At 31.1% G+C, this 23189-nt stretch overlaps 2 protein-coding genes across 2 annotated transcripts in view; both read right to left on the bottom strand.

Moving 5' to 3' along the window:
• Nucleotides 1-23189, bottom strand: part of LOC107448007 (uncharacterized) — a 134138-nt gene that overhangs the window by 96352 nt on the left and 14597 nt on the right. The window lies entirely within an intron of this gene.
• Nucleotides 1799-16002, bottom strand: LOC110282532 (uncharacterized). The gene is made up of 7 exons (XM_043052100.2): nt 15874-16002; nt 13290-13439; nt 10357-10418; nt 8927-9034; nt 6000-6041; nt 3655-3672; nt 1799-1995 (listed from the first exon to the last, which is right to left on the bottom strand). Exons 2-7 carry the CDS (start codon nt 13402-13404, stop codon nt 1909-1911), a joined length of 432 nt encoding a protein of 143 aa, XP_042908034.1. The 5' UTR covers nt 13405-13439; nt 15874-16002; the 3' UTR covers nt 1799-1908.

Raw genomic sequence — 23189 nt, 5'->3', positions numbered from 1 at the left:
TAAAATCCGTTTCGAAAAAATAATTATTTAAAATCACCTTTAATTGAGTAAAAAAATATTTATGTATTCGAAGACAAAATTAATGTAAAACTGGTACTAATTCGCTTAGACAAAATGCAAATGAAATTGCCATATTATTATTGACGACGATGTCGTTTAATTCATTTAGGTAATATATATATATTGAAATATTATAAATAAACTATGTACTAGAACTCAAAAGTAGTGTAATAAAGATATTTATCAAGAAGAACCGTAAGTAATAATCATACTATCATTGATGACAATAATGATAAGTTAATGTTAGTAGTATGTTAATTGATAAAAAAAGAACTTTTGTACTAAAAAGCAAAAATAATGGAGAAAGCATACTTATTCATCTTTGCAGCCGTAAAAAATTCCGACATTACTATTGACACTTATGCTTAATTAATATTGATAATATTAATTAATTGAAATAAATGAAACAAGCTATGAGCTAAAATGCGAAGTTAAAGAAAAAAAGGTTAATGGGAAATTCGCTTAGGAAAACCGTAGAAAATTGCCATTTACAGATGACGCTGACTTATTGTGTACTACTGACGGTAATATGCTCTACTGGTATTATGTTAATTGGTACAGATTTGATAAGAATTCCACAACGGGTTTTCCGTAATTTGCGAATATATTTTTTTCAGTGGTAAAGATAGTGTATTAATATTAATATCAATATAAGTTTAATGGAATAGAGTATAAAGAACTTTGTTTCTCCACTACTTATAAATATTTTAACAGTAAATTATAATTCAGATAGAGAACTGGCCATGCTCCAAAAAACCTTAACAAGTTCTAAGGGAATTCTATTTCTTTTAAAAAATGGTTTGGCTTTTGTTGGCTGTCACTGACAAATATATTTTCACAAAACTGACAAATATATTTCTCACATGAATAAAACAGAACCAATACTAAACAATTTAAATACCCATAATTTAAGAAAGAAGTGTTTTACGGTCCCTCGAGAGGGATATGTACCCCCAAAAAATGTCTGATAGTGGTAAATTTTGACTATTATGGCTTGGACGCGAGTAATAGCATCATGCCAAGTGATTCTAAATATAATTTATCTTTATTGTAATGGGATAAACTACAGAAAAAGTTTTACTTACTTCAGCAACTTAAAGCCATCAAAATTGGTAACAAATAATAATAAAGGAAAAAATTAATTGAAACACTTAGTGGATGAAACAGGTTTCCAGAATGAAAAAAATGTTGTATTCGAACTATTTTATTACCAATTTAGAAGAAGGTGGAGCAAATAATTCTTTGCTTCATTGTTCCTAATTTTAAATAAAACCAAATTACCTAAAAAATAAAACCTTATTGCCTAATTTGCAATAAAAATCATGCCAGCTTACTAAAAATTTGTGTAATAAGTTATGCTAAAATTTAAGAGAAGGCAAAAGCAGTAATTCATTCATTCCCCTGAAATAGTCACTTACTTGGTTCTTCCATCAAGCTCTTTAATTGTGTCGGTATATGCCTTTCAGTTGTGAGCATGATTTCGTAGTGTTTCTCTACCCTGAGTTACTGATTTTTTACTTATGTATTATTAATCCTGTGCGAAGAAGTGCTAGTAATTAAATAAATGTAAATATTTATTATTTAGTTCAGAGATAGTATGCCCCAAAGCATTTATAACACAAAAGTAGTGTTGAAAATGTACTTATAATTGGAAAAAGAATGTAGATCAGACAAAATCTTTCTTTTGAGGTTATAATTTAAACTTATCTTTTTCCACGTTCATTTATTATCAAGCAAATAAGAGGGAAAAAATAGGTATTCAAAAGTTTATTTTGATTTCATACAAACTTTAACTCATTTGACAATCTTTTTATATCAAATGAAATGGATTTCAGAAAGCTGAATAAATTATTTCTTTTCACATTTCACAAACGAAAAATACTTTTTTATTAATTCTGGTAAATTGTATTTCTTCAACACATTCAAGAAACAGTCCTGAAAAAAAAGTGCATTACAAAATCGTAAGAAAACCTTCAATTATATGATTAAAAATTCAAAAAATTCACATGAAAATAAGTGAAAAAGTTTTCGGAAAACGTAAGACATTATTTGTGTGTCACTTTTATGTACGAAAAACAGTTTTTACTACTAGTTCTGAAGATTTGTTGTTTTTTTGAACACAAGATTTCTGAACTGCATCGCATTATTTTTTTAAATCGTAAACCTCTTTATGTTTTTATGATTAGAAGTATCAGGACACGATGGTACACATGGTTGAAGCATATTTAATTTTCAGTGGAACTTCAAGCTGCAATAATCAGAGGCATGTATGTTCTGTAAGACTATCCAACATCTCAGTCATAAATAAAGTGAAGAAAGCATGGACATTAAAAGTATTACATTTTACTACTCAAGCCTGGATTAAACAAGAAAGCTATTGAAATTAATTGTAAGGAAAGCGGAGTAAAAAAAATACCAAAATCAGTTTTGATGGTCAGATGAAATTCGGATATGCTTATAATAACTGATTCTTTACCCTCTAGTTCTCTTTTTTTATAGACAATTAAATAGAAATTGATCTTTTAATATTGTCTTTATTAGTTGTTATGTTCTGATAGCATTTTTATATTAATTTTTTTGAACTTGAACGCAACCCTTAATTTCTAATGTCCTTTATGACAAGGAATTTAAAAACATACGTCAAGGGGGGTCATTAATGAACACTATATATTTTAAAAAAATTGTCGTCATCAGTTCAAACATAGTACAGTTACACATAGTACAATCATACAATTAGATAAAAAGTATGGTCAAAACTACCAGAATATGGTAAAATTTACCATGTTTCTGGTTCTATGGGAAAACCAAAAAGCTCTGTCTGTTTTGCCGAAGAACTTTGGCAATGATTTTGGTAAAATTAAAAATAAAGTATGCTCATATAATATTTGACAAAATTCCGTAATTTTATCATGATAACTTTGATCATGTCATAAAAGCCATTTATTCAGTTAAATTTAATTTCTAGTTTCGTATAGTTTACTGAAGAACTATAATTTTGAAAGCCAGACTCTCTGGAAAACCGTTTTCATATGAACAGAAGAATTACTAAATTACCCTTTTAAATAACGTACAGTTTGGTTTTATTAATCAGAATTATAATTTTTAATAGAAATTTACCGTACAGAAGGTAGTTTTACCAAAATCTTTCTCACCGATTAATTGAATGTAATCTTAACTACTTCAACATAATTCCCTATTTCTCATAATTCCTTTGCTTAAGCTGCATATGAAACATGGTTGTATGGCAAAATAAATGTATCTAAACATAAACTTTGGCCTTTTAAAATCCCCAAAAGAACATTAAACTATACAGATATGTCTCGTTTTGAGTTACAAATGTTGAAAAATATTTTAAATATAATAATTTTAAAGTTATCAGACACCATATTTTCAACAACTGGTCGCCATATGGTTTCGAAACACATATTTTGCACGCCTCATCAGAATATCACATTGTCCATCCTTAAACTCAGATACTGTTTCCACTGGAACTTCTCAGGTGCTCCAATTATCATATTTAAAAAGCTTTGTAAATTTCCCTGATTTATGGTAAATATTTATAATTAAATTAGAGCAATTGTTATATTTACTTACAGCAGCTTCTTGATTCATCTGCAAAACAATCATTTATGTAAATGACGATAATATAATTAAGTAATAAAAATAATTAAGCAACATATTTCTCATGTACTTGAATTTCAGCTATTTCTGCAATGCTTCGCACTTTAGTTAGTAAGTTCAGTACCGGGTATATAGATTAAATTATTTCAAATGAGAAATAACAAAAATATAGCATAGAGAATAAATTGACAAAGTCGAGAGACATAAAGAGCAATGATGGTACATGACGTTAATATTTTCCTTCTTTATTTGAATTGTGTGTTTGATTTAGATTTTTTTTGAAAAAGAAATTAAAAAAATTTACACAAATTTTGGTTGGTCACAAATTATACTAAGAAGTTGAAAAGAACAAAAATATTTTCTAACAGTAGTCAATAAGTGATGATATCAGTAAAAGTCGAAGCAGTTGAATAATAATTTATTAACATGCATTCTTACATTTTTCTAAGAATGATAATCTTATCGGTTATTTCTAACTAAAGATAAACGCATTACAATCTCTGGAAAAATAAACTGTTTTTCGACACTTGTAAATCTTGCTTAGATTTCTTTCAAAATCAGTAATGATTTGTTTTTGAAATATTTTTAAATATTGCTTAGTCAACCCGAATATACAAATTTGTTTAAACCTCAAATGTACCAAGTTTTGTAATGAAAACGTATTTGCATCTATTTTAGATTTTTTGAAACAAAAGTGCCTTTCAAGTATTGCAACCTGAATACAGTCAGTCCATAGTTTATATTCATGATTTCAGTATGTCTTTAATTAAATTTCAGAGGCGTAGAATCAGCAGAGATCAATGAAGAAAAATGTTGCAGAAAAAGTGCCAGTAATAGATACACCTTTTAGAACGAAATTCTTTAATTTTGTCACCGTTATAAATGCCATCACAAAAATTTGCAATTATACGAAAATATCAGTGAATTTTCGGAATAACCCACATTTATAAATGATGTTGCTCATGAATTAAAGCTTTTGTTTTAGCTCTGTAGTACTAACTACAACTATTTTAATTTAATTTTATTCCGTTTTTTCCCCCTTTTTTTCAATTTCCTTAACATTTCATTTGGTCTCTCTTTCTTACTCTGTATTCTAAAATTTAGAGTTACGAATTAATGGCGCATATTTTTAGAACTTTATTTAGTACAAATCGTGCGAAACTGTACTAAAATATGTTTGTATTCGATAAGCGAGAGTAGTGAAAGAAGTTCCAAAACTTGGCAAGAATAGCAAACTGCTGCTGCGCCTCTAGTCAGTTATTTAATGCTCTTTTTTTATATTTATAATTTTTGGAGATTGTTTATTACTACTGTAGTTTCCATTATTCATAGATTTTGCTAGTTTTTAATGAAGATTTAGAATTTAGAGGTAGTAAATTTCAGGAACCCTTAGTTTAATGAGCCCCGTAATTTAGTTAAAAACAAAATTTTACTTCAAACATAAATACACCACTATAAGTCAAAAACAATATATAACACTGCTAAGGTAAAGAATTTTTTTTTATTTATCTTATAAACATTATTAAAAAAACTAAATTTTTATTTAAATTTTCAATAAGGCAAAGCTTTTTAAAACAGTTCAAAAAAATTCATGCGCTAGTAAAATTGAGTAAATATGCATGGTGACTAATAAAAATATTTATTATACTCATAAACGTGATGCCGTTATTCAAACAAAATCAAGTTTTAACGTTTTTCATCTTTATAGTTAGTTTATTTATTAGAGTATTTTGGTATAGTTCGTGGATTTATGGTACATTTATAGTGTGGTATAACGTGAAATTTTAAATCGTGTAGAGTTATAATAAAGCACAAATTTGCTGCAACTATAATATGGTGCTATGTTGAAACATATAGAATCATAATGCGAACTATCATATTACTACATAAAATGGTTTAAGTTGAGAAATTTAAGAGCTTGTTAGGGTTGCAACAATTTTGCCCCGTAATATGCTTTCATATATATCCCAAAATATTATGGGATATTTTGGGTTTAGAGTGCAGTGGGTTTTTTAGAGTTTTATTTCTTTTAATATGAATTTTAAATTGCTTACTCAAAGTCTTTTCAAAGAATCTAGATTTTTAGGTGAGTCAATTAAGCGTGATTATAGTTAAAACTTTTTTTTTTGATTTTAATTTTAAACCTCACTCTTGCTTTTATGCACTATTGCCAGTTTTGGCTCATTAGTTAGCCAGTATTGTCTTGTTAACCATTCATAAATATAATTCTTAGTAAGAGCAATTTTTGATTTTATTTTTTTCAGTGAACTTAAACTTGCTCAAAAGTACTTTTACAAAAGCTAAAACTTGCATCTTACCGTAGTATACACAGCTTTGTGTTCGCTTATGCATTCGTCTATCTGAAACACAAAGAGTAATTCTTCATTAGAATAATAAATTGAAATATCGCTCTATATTTTTTTAAAATTTTGTTGACCCGGTACTTTTTGATTCCGTAATCTGATAAATACTTGAAGGCATTCCTGCACTGAGAAAAAAAAATTGTCAAAACTACATACCTGAAGTAAAATTTACCATATTTACCTATAAGAGCCATCTTTTTTTTTAACAGAGAGCTTCAGTAGCTTTTACCGAAGCACTTTGGGAATAATTTTGGGGAATTGACAAGTGTCTCAGGGGACAGAGCGTTCGCCTTCAAATGAGATGAACCAGGTTCGAATCCCAGCGATGGCTGGTCAGCACGAATTCCACACCCGGCTCGATCATGGCTTGATGGATCATGGCTTAGAGTTCACTTGCCATCAGGCTAACCATGGGAGGTTTTCATGTTTTTCCTCTCTGTGTAACGCAAATGGGGGTTTGTTCTATCAAAAAATTATCCACGAAGGCAAATTTCTCCCAATACTTGATCAAAGAGTTCTCTTGTCTTCTGTATTGGGTTCTAAACTACAAGGCTACTACATAAGTAGTCGTTAACCCCCCAAAAAATTGTCGGCTATTCGGCGACTGTTATAAAATTATAAAATAAAATATGATGTAATTGTGTCAAAATTTATTAATTTCATCATAATTCCTTAGAGCATGGCATGAAACCATTTATCTGGTAGAACTTACTTTTAAGTTCGGTATTTGTTACGAAACATCAAGAATTGAACCATAATTTTAAAAACCAGTATTTCTATTAAACCGTTACCATTTGAATGGAAAAAATTACCAAAATGAATGATTTAAGTGACACATATTTTTATTTTATTACCCAGAATTATATTTATTATTATTAGAAATGCCATTGCCGTAAAGTACAGCAATTTTTATTAGATTTTTTTTTTCTTTATGAGTGATCTTGTACTTTTTTGTACTTTGTTTGTTATCTCCGTATTTCACCACATTTTCTTTAAACATTTAGTTATTGCGCTAGCTTAGTAAAAAATTCCTTCTTTATTATTCTTGTTTGTTGGTCCTCTTCTTTTCCTTATGGCTTCTGGTGGCATCTCGTACCTTTCGTTTTTTTTTGTTTATTATCCCCTTCTTTTATACTTCAGCATTTGCGTCAAATTAAATCAAAAATTATTTTTGATTTTAGCATGGAAAACGAATTGTCGTTTTGCTTATTGTATATCAGAATTTTATTGCACCAACTAGATCACTTAGTTCCTAGCAGTTGGGTGCATGTTACAGCAGAGAGGGCTATTCTTTTAATCTCATGACCGACAGAACGGGGCACGAGTCCCTGTGTTGACACCACAATATTTCTTTCTTTCTCTTCAACACATGAAGAGTTTCTAGTTTCCCATACTCCCTGATTCGTAAACCTGGACTATTAGAAAACTATACTTTTATATGCTAATAGATTTCCGTATCATTTGTCAGCGTATACGACCTATTGGTAGTACGATTTTAGTCAGAAAATATGAACGAAATGTTCATGTTTACAGTTTATGAGAAATATTTTCCAAGGCAAACGGCTTTGCACTCTAAAAAAATTCTGGATCAAATTAGCATCGGCACTCAGAGTGCTACTACTTTTTACTGAAATTTTTAAAGTAAAATTTTACGAAGCAAAAAAAAATCTGAAAAATCTGAAATACCATAATTTTTATGATAATATTTACTGTAAAATCACTGCAATTAAATAAAAACTACTGTAAAAATTACGGTCTCAAATTTTGCAGTAAAAAGGAGTTTTACGAATGCTGCCCGCAGGGCTGCAGTACTTTTTACTGACATTTGATTTAGAATTTCTTACAGTGGGGGCAAATAGAGATAAAGTTTACAATAAGAACGTACACCGAAGAGCCATAACATTATGACAACCCTCCATCTATAACAATGGGATCGCCCAGGTTTTCATGGAGCACATTAGGACCCATAATCCTCATAGAATAATCCCTGACTTCTGTAAGCTTGAACACAGTGAACAGGTTCACCCACTCATCGCAACAGTTTTTCTTGCGGGGGATGGTGTTTACCAACAGGATAATGCAAAATGTCATAAGGGTCGAATCCTCATGGATTGGTTCGAGGAGCATTCCAGTGACTTTCAACTCATGTCTTGGCCCCCAAATTCTCCTGACCTTAATCCAATAGAGCATTTGTGGTCCTACATGGAAAACCAAATTCGTGCTGTCACGCTACCCCCTCGCAATGTGGAGGAATTGCAGGACCAGTTGGTGAGCGCTAGGTACCAGATACCTCAGACTACCTATCAGCACCTTGTGGAATCAATGCCACGGCGGGTGCTAGCAGTTTTGAGGGCTAAAGGTGGTCCTACATGTTATTAGCAGGGTGGTCATAATGTAATGGCTCTTCGGTGTATATCAATATAGGATCGGTCAAAATAGAAATCTATAGAGCTGTGGTGGATGGCAATAGAGGAATTTTAATTTGTGTATTTGTACAGCATGAGTAAACTTAGTTTGATTGATATGAATAAAAGAATGATTCGTTCTTGCACAGTAGACCATGCAACGGTTATTCTCAGTTTTTGAGGTATTCTTCTGGTATTCTTTGCGGTAGTTTTTCCTTTTATAACCCTAAATGGCTTATCTAAAATTTCTGCATTTTTAACGATATTATATTTCTTCACATTTTATTTAGATAACCCTTAATACACGGTGATGAAAGTGTTATTTTTAAGTGTACTAAATTATGTTTTGATATATTTTCAGTAAGATAATAAGAGGCAACGCAAGAAACTTTTTTAGTATTCCTTAAAAATTTCAATAAAAAAGTTCTCAAGATCAAAAGTGAAACTGTGAATATTAAAAAAAAAATAATATTTTACCTTGTGATAAATGGTTTTATCCTTGCACGCCTTCCGTTGAAAAAGTACGTATGAACCTTTAATGGCTGGCAGAATCTCATTTAAACACTTCTGGAATGTATCATGAAACTAGGGAAACAAAAAGAAAAATATTATTATTGACAATCTGTTTTATTTTTGGCATATTATTTTCAGAGGTTAATTTAGTAAGTTAATACTTGAAAGGAGATGGTAATCTGTAGTTTAATGAAAATCAACCAATGAACATCAGTTTCAAAAACGCAATATAATTTGTAAAATATCAATTTATTCATATATAAATCAAAATAACACTCTCAGAAGTAAAACTCTCACTTTTGACGATTTAGAAATCCCTGAGCAATATTTCGTTAATTTTTGAGAATCATTTCGTAACGAAATCTCGTGGTATGTGACGAAACGTGAACTCTCAAATGTATGACAAAAGTGTTTCCTCAACTCAAAAGATCATCATAGTGCATTGCGGGATATTGTTAACTAGAATGACGAAACTAGAATAAAGACTAGACAATCGAAAAGAGTGTGACGAATAAGCTGATCGGCTTGTATAGTAGGTAAGCAGTTGGCCTCGTACGAGGAAGATCCGGAGTTCGAATCCCGCTCTGGGTGTGCGTGTAATTTGTCTCTCTGTATTATCTGACCTTCTTATATAGCGCCATCGATATGGTGCCCATTATAATTGATCATTATGAATATTTAATACATTATGGGATACGAGTTTTTTTTCTGAAAAAAAGTAGAATGACGAAATATTTTTTTATTTTCGACGAAATTTTTACTCAGAGCATATACAGGGAAATGGTTTCGACAAAACAGATAAAGTTTCGTAATGTTTAAGCATCCTTTTTTTGTAATAAATTTGTTAATAAAATATCATCTTTCTTTCAATTAGCAATGATAGTGATGTAGTTATATTTTGTTGCTCATCAATAATTTTGTTAATTTAATGTTGCTATTTTTATGCGAAATTTGAGGAGAAACTGTTATTTATAAAGTTACAGATATGTTTCAACTACTTTTCAGTATTAAAATTCCTCTTTCAAGTAGCACGTCCATATTTTATACAGGCTTGAGTAAATGAAAGATTTGGAATTATTAAGTGATGTGACACACTTTTTCTAAAGGTAACATTTTTATATTAACATTCTCTTATTAAGATAAAATTATAAGCGTTTCCTCATAAGTGTCGGAATGATTTATTACATATCACACAGTACTGATTAATATCCAGTGGCTGCATTATTATTATTGTTATTCATTGCATAAACAGCACAGAATATACAAATATCCAGTTGCTACATAATTATTATTATTTATGCTCAAAACGTTCTCATTATCAACTTGTAAATGTGGCTTATGATTATAATGTCCCAAATCCTTCCTACCTAAAATTAATACTTCAAAGCACTTACATACGTCGTTTCAAGTGTCATGCAATGATGCAGCTTTTTATTCAGTGTGTCGCAATTTCTTTCTAAAAAAAATGTATTAAAAATAATGCTATATTTTTAAAATGATTAAATATTTATAAATGTATTGGCATAAAAAGTAGTTTTTAATACAAAATATATTAAAAAAAATATTTTTAACAGTTCTTCTCAGTACAGACTGTAATGATTCATGAACAATTTATCAAGATGTCGTTAATAATATCATTTGAAATAGAAGTATTGTTGCAAAAGAAATAATCTTGAAATTTTTCAATGTAAGCTACTGCACACAAATTTGTGCAAAGAAGATTAATTATGTACTAAAAAGCAAATTTAGTGGATTAAGGGCTCTAATTTGTTTAAGAGAAATCTAAAAAGTTGCCATATAATGAATTACTTCTAAAGCATTTTAGAAGAGAACACAGATCAAATCTGAAAACGCAAGTGCTTTATTCCCCATATATTTTTTAATTTTGTTGAAATGTAAATATAGATCTTGAACGAAGTTTATTCTAAATACAATTGTACTCCTGCATTTACTTTGGTCGATTGAAGAGTGCGACAAATTTAGAAGAAGAGTGCAACTATGTGAAAACAATAACGTCATAATTAACATAATATATCCATACTCTGTTCAGCGAGGAACTAATGGATAACATGAAGTCATCTGGCACTTGACATTACCTTTGGTAGATGAATACCAAAGTTTTGACAAACAGCGTTAATCTGACTAATAATTAGTAAGGAATGCCGACTCAAGGACAAATCGACAGAAATATTTCGCAATTTTTCTCTGTAAACAAAAAACCTTTATGTATCCTTCCACCATCATTTCTGGCTTAGTAAAAGTTCAACAGTATTTTTATTCTGAAATAAATTTTTCAACTCTTACACTCTTCTTTAAAAGTTACTGCACTTTGTCAGTCAGAGTAAAAATAGTAGTTTGTATATAAGGATTTTGTATATCATACATTACAACTTGCAATATTAAGCCAAGTAAATATAAGAGTACTTATAGAATTTGCATAATGCAGTTAGAATAAGCTTCATCATTTAAGATTTATATTTACATTTTCAATAAGCACTTCTTTCCCAGATTCAATTTGAATTCTCTTATAAAATGCTTCAAAAGTAGTACATGCTCTCGTACAGTTTGCATTGAAAATTTTATTCATTTGTCTTGACTACATTTTTATGCAAATGCTTCCAACACTCCGGATCTTTATAAGGATCCGAAACTAAAGCATCTCTGATAAGAAATATCTCGTTATTTATAACCCGCCTTAAACGTTCTTTTGTCTCCATTTTTAAAATAGACAACTAAAATTATTTCGTCGACTATAATAAGATGCAAAACGATATTTCTGAGCATGCGCTGTATCGCTAATTTGAAAAAAAAATAATAATATCATCGTTACCGTTAACGTAAGATAAACCTAATTTATTTCTGGTGTTCTACTCTGCTAATATTACACTTTCAATTTTGATCCTTATATCTAATTCTTAAAACTTTATTATCACGTGATCTTATGATATTAGTTCATTGCGCAACAACTAGTGGTTTATTATGGTATGAACTGTTTTTCAATCATTATGTTGTTTTCGATAAAATATTTTTATTATAAATTAGGTTTAAAATGTGCTTAACAGACATCTTAAAATTGACACAACTCTTTTCAAAGCAATCATTTTTAAAATATTATAAAAAATAGTTAATAAGTTTTATAATATTTTAAAAATGATTGCTCTTTTTCCATATTTTTTATTTCGCAAAATAAATTCCATAATGTTATGTATATTTAGGTGAAAAATCAAATAGTTAGTTTGACTTGTAGATCTTTTTTTGAGGCATTTTGAAAGCAACTTTAATTATAATCGCAATATCTATATAATATACTATTCAAATTAAATAATTTTCTTTAAAAAATAAACTGTAAAAAATAAAATTTGATCTGCTTAACTTTTCCTTATTCTTTCTTTCTTTTTGTTTGCGGAGGGAATAAGCGAAAGGTCAAACAAATTAGAAAAATTTCAGAATTTTTATTTGGTGATACCTTTATTATGGTAGTAATCGTCTTAAAACAAGTAGAAATATTTTATATAAACTTTCTATGTTACATATGATTACGAAAATAAACGAACAAAAAATATTATTGTAAATCGTACGCCGTAGGATTTCGAAAGCATTAAAAAAATATAGCGTTATATTTGAATAATAGTTGTTGTATGGTTTACCATGTTTCTATTTCAATGTAAACACCAAATGGATTGGAAATTTGGTAATATTAACAATGAAATACAGTTTTAAAATATGTGATTGTAAAATAAAATGTGTTAATGTGATACAATTTGATCTCTCTCAGGGGAGCCTGTAACCCCTAGAGAGCGCGTCCCCAAGGTGGCGGATACGGGAATGCCTCCACTATTTTTACAGTAGGTGGTAGAAGGGAAATAATATACATTTCGCCGATCAACAGGTAGAAGTCCCTTCTATGAACCTTTTATCCGGAAAAAGTCGGAGATGTGGCCAGGGCTGTGCTCCATGCCTTCGGTGCCATTTGAATTGTTATTTTTCTGCACTTGTCAAACGACAACAACAACATTTGGTAATTTTTCCATGATTCCTTTGAACCTGGCATAAAACCAAATTTACTTTTCACATCTAATCACAAGTAAATTTGGTTAAATTTACTTTTCACATCTATATTTTTTAATAAATGCTTTGCCATGGGACGTCATAGCACGATTTTCTTAAAATCATTTCATTACCTAATTTTATACAATTTTAGAAAACAGGACAAAAATATATGGTATTTTTGTAAAAAAAAAAAAAAAAAATTATAAAGACAAAAGAATGTTTTTTTTTTATTTATACGCTGCAAAATCAAAAAGAGTTTAAAAAAATAATTACTTACCACATAGGGTTTGCCTCCACAAGTTATGTTGGCCATATGGTCCAACGTCATTATTTTCTCTTCCATGGACAACAATAAAAGCACAAAGGAAAAACAATACCTTCATTTTTTCCATATTTGCTAATTAACTCTCGTTTTTAATGTCTATACCTACGAAAATATAAAAATAGCTAGCATTAGTATTCACACTGAGAAGAAAAATATGGTAAAAATTAATCGAATATGGTAACATTTACCATGATTTCACCTCTATGGGATTGCCAAAAAGCAATATTGTTTTTACCAAAGCGCTTTAGTAATGATTTTGGTAAAATTAACAATTATAAATTGCTTTATATTAAGTGAAAAAATTAGGTAGTGAAATTCATTCAATTCATATTGATAGTTTAGAGCATAGCATAAAAACTATTCATTCGGTTAAAATTTCTGATCAGTTTTGCATTTTTTAATAAATGTGTGGTAATACTAACCATAATTTTAAAAAACAGAATTTCTGGTGAACCGTTATCATATTAAAGGAAAATTCAGGCATAAATAAAACATACACTGGTTATCATAAATTAAGGAAAAATCACAAAAATAGCGATAACTCTTTCAAAAGTAAGCCAAACCGTGCAAAATTTGCATATGTTGTCCACTAAGAGTAGCTGAGTAAAATTGCAATAAGCAAATTAGTGGCGCTGCACTCGGCTTACGTCATCTGCCTGGAGCATAAAAGTCCAAGTTTGAGAGAAAGCACACAAATTTTACTGTGATTGCGACATTGAAAATCTGAGATAGCCAATTCGTAATAATGACCTCTAGGCATCATTTGCCTGAAGAACTACGATGGAGAGCCATCGGGAGACTAGAGGCAGGGCAGAGTCAATCAGAAGTGGCCAGATGGCTAAATGTGAGTCCATCTGTGGTTCATAGACTTTGGAGGCAATTTCAAACCACAGATTCGGCATCTAGGAGGTTCAGTCAAGGACGGCCAACTGTTACGACCAGTGCCGATGACCGATATTTGACATTAAGTGCACGCAGGAATAGAACCGCTACTCCGACACATCTTAGATCCTCTCTTGCTGCAGCCACCGGAAGGTTGGTGTCAACGTCAACTGTGCGCAGAAGGCTCCACGAAGGTGGTCTGTATGCGAGACGACCAGCCATTTGCGTGCCGCTCACATCACGCCATAGGAGAGACCGTTTGCAGTGGGCCCGACAACATGTCCACTGGACGTCAGATCAATGGAGGCCTGTTCTCTTTACGGATGAGTCCAGGTTTAGTCTAGAAAGTGACAGTAGACGTTATTTGATATGGAGAGAACCTGGGACCCGTTATCATCCATCAAACATCCGTGAAAGAGATGCATACGGAAGAGGCAGTGTCTGTGTTTGGGGAGGCATATCCTTAGGAGGGCGCACATACCTCCATGTCTTTCCAAGGGGAACCGTGAATGCTCAGGTTTATCGAGACAACATCCTTGATGCTTATGTGCGCCCATATGCCGGGGCAATTGGTGATTGCTTCCTGTTACAGGACGATAATGCAAGACCACACAGAGCTCGCATTGTTGATGATTATCTTCAACAGGAAACAATTACTCGCATGGAGTGGCCAGCTCGATCCCCGGACTTGAATCCTATCGAGCACGTTTGGGATGCTCTAGGGAGGCGTGTATCTGCCATCAATCCGCCCCCTCAGACCCTTGCCACGCTTGCAACTGCTTTACAAGAGCAATGGCTCTCACTTCCTATTGAACTGATAGACCGCATAATTGAAAGCATCACACATCGCTGTTTGTGCTGTATTGCTTCTAGAGGCAATCATATTCCATATTAAAGGTACTTTTTCTATTGCAAACCGATACTTCCAATTTGTTTATTTTATACATGTGCTAATTTCTATACTACTATTAATGTCTGATAATTTCTTTTTATGTTGTTTAATACCTTACTATGTGTTGTATATTGTGGGTAAGTTTCATAAAATTCCATGTGTAATTTCTTGAGTTATCGCGATTTTTGTGAATTTTCCTTAATTTATGATAACCAGTGTATTTTGGTTTAATCAGCATTATGTTGTTGTTTTTTCATTTTCCTAGAACTGTCATCATTATAAAATACGGCAATTTTATCAGAATATTTTTCTTCGTATAAACAACAGTCAAATGTAAATCAATATCCACCGTGTAAATTAATTCTTATTCACAGAAAGGACTTTTATAGGTTCTTCATATGAATACGAAGTAAATTGAAAGTTTATAATAGACAGTGTTTAAAATAAAAAGAATGGTTAGGATTTAATTGAGGAATGAAAATGAAGACGTGAATGTATTTAAGGAAAATATATCAAAAAAAAAATTCTCTTCAAGTTTTTGAAAGAAGATTTCAATTAAAAGTCTATTCTATGAAATAAAAATCTTATAAAAGTCGGTATTGCATAAATTTTTTAATAAAATGTAGGAAGTAATAATAAAATTTGAAAATATATAGCAATATATACAATAAATTTATCAATACTTTTTTATTACGCTATTGAAAAAAAGCTCTATTAATTACGTACTTTTATTACATTATTACCTATTTAAAAAAAACATACCCTTAGAATGTTCGAGATTTTTTCTATAACATCAACTATTTTTCTTGATTGTGTTCGCCTTTTTAAATATGTACGCAAATGCAAAGCGTAAAGTTTCTACCACATGATTAAATATCATAAAAACGAATCAGAGTTTATAATCAATGTAGAAATAAAAATGTTTCATTGGTTGCCGCAAATTGCATATAAAAGATTACTTTCGTGCGCAAGCATAATCCTTAAATTGAGTATTAAGCATAATCCTTAAAAGCAATTTATTTGTAATCATGTTATCATTCTGTTCTGAAATCTAATCTCAATCATAACTGTAGAAAGTGCCTTTCTCTTATTGTTTCATAATAAATGTCTATTGAAATTATTTAGACTGGAATACATAAGTATAAGAAAATATATTTAGTTCAATGAATTTATTAATTGAAAATTGATACAAAACGATATGTAAATTGAAATCTAATGGGCTTCAAGATCGGTGATTTAAAACTCAATTAAAGAATTGCAAAAGGAGATAAAAATATACGCTTTGCTGATCTCTTAAACTAAAGAATTTATATTCTCCAAATTTAAAAACTAGTAACAAAGATCGTAAAAATATGTCCTTATTGAATAGAGAAAGTTGTGATTGAAACCAAGTTTTCAAACTAATCTTCATTTTCAGTTAACCAACATGTGTTTAAATATCGCCAGTTTTAATGGATAGGGATGCAGTGGTTAGTATTGTAATATAATTGTGCCATTTACAGTAATATAATTGTGCCTTCTGTTAATAAAAATTTGAAGTACTAATGAAAATCATTGAAAAAGCAAAACCACCCAAAACAAAATGATCAAACCGTACAGTCCGCAAAAAAAAAAGCTGAATAACTGAATAACTTTCGTTCTAATGATCGGATTTTCACGAACTAAGTGTCAATCTTAAGGGGACAAGGGACCTTCAAATTCGTGAAATTCAACAGAAATTTCGATTTTTCAAAATTCATATGTTTAAATGTCAGATGTGTTTCTGAACAATTTGCAAAAAAAATTTTGAAGATTGTTAAAAAATTGACGAAGTTATGCATCTTTTTGTATTTGACCACGCCCCTTTGTTTACATTTTCTAACCTGTCAAGATGCTAGTTTCGTTTTCCAAGATCTCACGGCTGATGGTTTTGTTTTTGGTTGGCTAGAATTTTTACATATTATTCTCTCGGCTACCAACTATTTTTCATTATAATTTTAATAGCACAATTCTAACTGTAACTGTGCTAAGGTTTGAGAGTTTGTTTACAAATTGTCTTTAGCTTGCGGTATATTTCGTTCTCTTCTTTCTGAATTTATTACGTTGTTTATTGATTTTTGTTGAATTTTTTCCCTTTTAATTGATTTGTTGTTAGTTATACGTTAATTTTTTGTTTATATTTGCATCTTTGCTAAGTTATTTCATCGTGTTTTTGCATTGTTATTATGCACGCCATCAGTTCAAGGTGGAGAAAGCCGAAAGGCCGACCATCGAAGAAACGTGCTGCTGGACTAGCAAACTATAAAAAATCATTAAATAATTCTTCAGAAGTTGGTACTTCTTCTGAAATTTTACCGGAAATTGCCAGTAACTGTGGTTTGATTGTTTCTAATCAACCTGCATATACAGTTATGGATAATTCTATGTGGTGTTCTCTCTTATCAGAAATGCCATGCAGACAGTGTGAGAATAAAACTCTGGATGTTTTTACACACAAAGCCTATGGTTTGTCTTCACAAATCGAGCTATTTTGCAAAACATGTCATTTTAAATATGGACCATCATTTTCCAGTGCTCGAGAATCAACCAGCAGAAGTTTCAGTATCAACAACAAAGTGGTACAATCTTTTTTGTCTATTGGCAAGGGATATGCTTCACTAGAAATATTTTCCATGATGCTAGGTATCCATTGCATGGACAGTAAAACATTTTCTAAATGTTTGGATAATTTAGTGTTGTGTAACAAAGAGGCTAAATTTGAAATATTGAAAGCTTCTCATGACATAATCAGGCAACATTATTATGTGGATGCTACTGATACACAAGATATTCTTGACATCTGCGTATCGTATGATGGCACCTGGCAAAAGCGTGGCCATTCGTCGCTGTATGGTATAGGCTTCGTCATTCACATTGAAACCGGACTGGTGGTTGATTATGAAGTACTGAGTAAGTACTGCCATGACTGTACAGTTACTAAAAATAATTTGGGAGCTAACAGTCCGGAATTCCATGTATGGTATTCGGCTCATGAACCAGAATGCCAAAAGAATTTCAGTGGTTCATCTAATAGTATGGAGATGACAGCAGCGTATATATTGTGGTCAAGATCACTTGAGCACAAAATGCGTTATGCAACTATGCTTTGTGATGGGGATGCTAAGGCTTTTCAACATCTAAATGAAAGAAAAGTTTATGGTGATACCATCATAAACAAAGAAGAATGTATTAATCACATTGCAAAACGCTTGGGGACTGGTTTACGCAATAAGGTGCAGGAGTGGAAGAGCAAAGGGGTGACTCTTGGCGGGAGAAAGAAAGGTGCGCTGAAAGATGAGACAATTAGGCGGCTTCAAAATTACTATAGATGCGCGATAAAAGATAATGCCCCTGACATATCCAAAATGAAATCTGCTATTTTCGCATCGCTTTTTCATTGCATGTCAACCAATGAGAAACCCATGCATAACAAATGCCCTGCTGGTGAAACGTCATGGTGCTTCTTTCAAAGAGCAATAGCAAAAAGTGAGAAACCAGGTAGCCACACTGCGATGAAAACTGTTCTATCAGAAACAGTTGTGGAGAAGATTATGCCGGTATACCAACGACTGGCATCTGATGACATTTTAGCAAAATGTGTGTCAGCTAAGACACAGAATGCAAATGAGTGTTTGCATAGTGTTGTTTGGAACAAATGTCAAAAAGAAATTTTCGTTTCGAAAAAAAGACTTGAATTAGCTGTTATTTCGGCTGTACGAGAATTTAATATTGGCTGTGTCAGCTCGTTTGAACAACTTTCAACGACAATTGATGCGAATGAGTTTTCTATGGGACTCGCAGAAAAGAGAGATAGGCGACGAAAAAGTCAACTCAGCAAAAGAAAGAGTGCTGATTATAAACTAAAAAGAAATTTGAAAAAACTAAAATGTGCGTCAAAAAATGCTAAAATTTTAAAACGAGAAGGTGAAACGTATGGAGCCGGGAAATTTTAATTGTTTTGTAAATTCTTGTAATGCTTGAGTTAAATTTAAATTTATGTTTTTAAATTTTAAGTTTTTTTTAATTTAAAAAAAGCAGAATAGCTAAATAGCATATAGTTATGTGAGCAATGTATATAATAAGAGAAATGTATTTATGACATAGAAATATGTCAGTAAATTTGATATTTTTTAAATATTTACATTGTCTATAATAACATTTTATTTAAATTTATGTATGTATTTNTTGTAAATTCTTGTAATGCTTGAGTTAAATTTTAATTTATGTTTTTAAATTTTAAGTTTTTTTTAACTTAAAAAAAGCAGAATAGCATATAGTTATGTGAGCAATGTATATAATAAAAGAAATGTAGTTATGAAATAGAAATATGTCAGTAAATTTGATATTTTTTAAATATTTGCATTGTCTATAATAACATTTTATTTAAATTTATGTATGTATTTTTTGCATTATTTTTTACCCACAATTAATCATTTGTTATTATTTTATAATATGAGTGAAAATACACACAATTCTATAGCAAAAAAATTAATATTGGGAAAAGTTTCCTAAAATTGCTGTTTTCTCTGATTGTTGTTTTTCGTCATTTTACTAACTTCAAAAAGTTCCAGGCGGCTTAATTTTTGTTCAATTTACTTGAAATTTTTTTTACATATTGTTTATATGTACAGGAATATTTCTTGCTGTCAAATCAAGATATGCTGGGGATATTGGCATAATTACCTCAAAAATTCTTCAGCGTTGTCACATAATTTTCACATTTTTTTGCACTTTTTCACTTTTTAAATTTTTTTTAAAAAAAGTCTTTGAATAATAATAATGGTGAAGAGTAAGTTTTGTTACAGTATCTAAAAAGAACTCTTGAAAATAATATTAGCACAATATTTGAAAAATTGATACGACTGGAACTTTTTTTGTGAACGCTTTTTTAAAATTTTAAATTTTTTATAAATTTTAAAATTTTTAAAATATTTGAACCAAATTTTATACAGCATCTCGTGTTGTATATATCTATTAACTCACAAAATTTCGAAACATTTGTGAAAAAATTAAAAAAATTTGATTTGAACCTCCCTTGTCCCCTTAATGGTTCCTGGGGGTTACCTCAAATATGCAAATTAATTAGTGCTAACTATTAATTAAGCTACGAAATCAGACACAAAAACGTACTTTCTCTGAATAAACATATATTTTTTTTTACATATTTGGATTTTTAAACCTTCAAAGTATAGGGGGTAGCCGCAATCTGGGAAATATGGTCCCCATAGTTTGGTCAGGAGAACGATCTAAAGTTCGTACCCCTTTATCTTAATTACACTTTTTACATTTTTAGTCATATTTTTAAAACTAATAAAGCAATTCAAAGAAAATTTCACCCAGTCATAAAAATCATTTACCCAAAGACAATTTCATGAAAAAAAATAATTTTTAATGATTATTAATTATTTTTTATTATTTAATTAAAGAGAGGATGAAAAAATTTTGAATTATAAGGTATGAATTTTTTTATACCATACTAGCTGTACCCTGCGTGCGTTGCAACGCTTTCAATTTGAATTTGAATTTTGTATTTAGGTGCGTAAATGACATTTGCGATTATGATTTGAAATGCAAATTTTATTTAATGGTGAAAAATACCAGTGATAGTCTCAGCAGTTAATTCTCTAGGATATCATTAGTGCATTTTCAAACAGACATGTATGGTGATGCACACGGAGCATGAAACATATTTTGGACAATGATCTGAAATAAGACTGGATCTATGGCGACATCAGGAATTTCTGCTGATATCTGATCAGTTTGGCATGGTGGGATTTTTTCAATAAGCCAAATCAAAATGTGTGTCTGTGGCAATCCTTTTTTTTTGCCATTCAATAGAGTACATCCAACAACGTTGTCTCTCTAAAAACATGCGCGACACAATGAAATCAAGTAAAGATTTTAATTTTTGTTTGAACTCACGTGCTGTAATATCATGACAATCCGATGATGATTGTCCTGGTAACAGAAGCTCTTTAATTTCAACCCAAGCAGAATTGCATGTAAATGTAATAAATAAATCTGGGAACCCATATGCTCGAACATATGTCATTGCATCCTGTGAGTATTCATACATGTGCCTTGGACTCCCTGCAAATGTAGTCGGCAATATAATCATTTTCCCCACATCATTAGGATTAACGTTACCATCATTAATTATTGCATCCCGTAAATGAATGCATTCTTCTGGACGTAATTTGGCTTGATTTAATTTAATATACAGTAGGCGTTCAGTTTAAATTTTCGCATACATATTGACAATGTATTGATGAAATAATTGTCGACATTTTAAAATATGATTATCAGTGTTTTGGCAATCATTAAACTATATGCATAAAAACTCATTGCACTTGCTTTCTCATTGGTTTTCTCGACTGTTTGCGGATTTCTCAATTTTATGCTAAAATAATATCCCTCCTCTCCTCGCCAAAATAAAATAGGATATTGCAATGCATCATAGGATCGATACGTTTCTGAGAACTTTTTGAGCGTCACTATTTTTGCGATGAAGAACTGTATCGCGGGAGGTAAATTCGTCGCCAACTATAACAATTGGGTATAATATGAAAAAAACACAACTACTTCGATTTAGTAGGAATAACATATGACGCAATGCTAAACGAATGGAATTTAGTTGTTGTTTATTTAGTTATTGTTATTAGTAGTTGTTGTTATTTGTTTGAGTTGTTGTTTATTTAGTTGCATTTAGTTTCAATAACTTTTCTTTATAATGCAATAAAATCTGGCGAGCAGCTATTTAAACGATCGAACATTTTGTTTATTTGTGGCTTGAACTTAGGCTCGCAGAAAATGCCGTTCATGGGTTAAATTTAGTAGGAACAACACAACCTGTGACGTAGGCTATATTATATCCAATACCCACTTCATCCAATGTTGGCGCATTGTATTTTCCTTTGTGGTGGCCTACAGGTGTTTTTTCAGCTCTAATAACAACTTTGTAAATATCGGATGACATTAAGTCAAGAGCAATTCTGAACAGCCTAATTAACTGATTATGTTGATCGAAATTTTTGTAATGCGGTAAAATTTCCCGTAAATGCCATTGTTTACCTGACAACGTTGATTGACTTGATCATATGCGTTATCCATGAAATAAATCTCTAGAAATTTATGATCTGCTCCAGGCAATGGAAGAAGTGATCCTGCACGATGATAAATTTGGCCTTGCACTTTGAATGTTGGCATGTAATTCTCGTTCACGATGCGTGTAGCACCGAATGAAGTCATTTAGAAACACGAATTGTACCGGCGTATATTCGCCAAAAATGCTGCGATTGGTTTGTTTGACCTGATAAGAAGGTTGATAATGGCTCGGCTGGCGACGTAAAATATTGTAGCTTCAGTATGCCTCTAGAACAGCAAATTCCAGCTGTTTCAATTTTAAATTGGAGAGCATTACAAAACATACATAATTGATCTATTTCTCCGATGATGACACTTGGGGGAAGACTATAGTTTGTTGTCGGATCATAGTGAAATGCACTGAGATTCAAATTAGAATATTGACAGCGTCTGAATAGTGAAATGCGTTCTCGATCGGTTTACATTTTTGCTTCCCGTTGCTCTGATGCTTCTGACGAACGGGTTTGAGTTGTGCGTTCTCGATCAGTTTTCATTCTTGCTTCATGTTGCTCTGATGTTTCCGACGAACGGACTTGCATAGTACGTAGTTGATTTGTTGACAGTCTTCTTTCCTGCTGCTCAGACGTTTCTAAGGAACGGGCAAAAGCATTCTGTACTCGATTAGTTTCAAGTCTTTTTCCCGTTGCTCCGATGTTTCTGAAACACGGGTAGTTCTCTTTTTGCGCGCTTGAGATGTCGACAGACTAAGAGCGATTTGCTTAGGTGGCCTATTTTTGCAAATATTCCCTCTGACAAAGAAAAAGAAATGTAAAAGTTGACAGTGGTCGCAAATTTTCTAAATCGAAATATCACATACATGTTTTGAATAATAAAAAGAGCAATAAAAATTCGATGAATAAGAAATATGAAAATTATAAGATTTAAAATAAAAATCTATTTTATAAATGAAAGAAATA

Source organism: Parasteatoda tepidariorum, chromosome 4, assembly GCF_043381705.1.
Source record: "Parasteatoda tepidariorum isolate YZ-2023 chromosome 4, CAS_Ptep_4.0, whole genome shotgun sequence".
In the NCBI taxonomy this organism is placed as follows: Eukaryota; Metazoa; Arthropoda; class Arachnida; order Araneae; family Theridiidae; genus Parasteatoda; species Parasteatoda tepidariorum.
The sequence above is the reverse complement of the archived record's forward strand: the minus strand, read 5'-3'. Positions and strand labels throughout refer to the sequence as shown.

What these genes read in the sequence shown, in the direction of transcription:
- LOC110282532 (XM_043052100.2), bottom strand. Translation starts at nt 13,404, where the DNA reads ATGGAAAAAATGAAGGTATTGTTTTTCCTTTGTGCTTTTATTGTTGTC. An exon ending in GTGGAGGCAAACCCTATGTG is followed by an intron (nt 10,419 to 13,289) that starts GTAAGTAATTAT and finishes CATTTTTTTTAG; the next exon opens with AAAGAAATTGCGACACACTG. An exon ending in TGACACTTGAAACGACGTAT is followed by an intron (nt 9,035 to 10,356) that starts GTAAGTGCTTTG and finishes TTGTTTCCCTAG; the next exon opens with TTTCATGATACATTCCAGAA.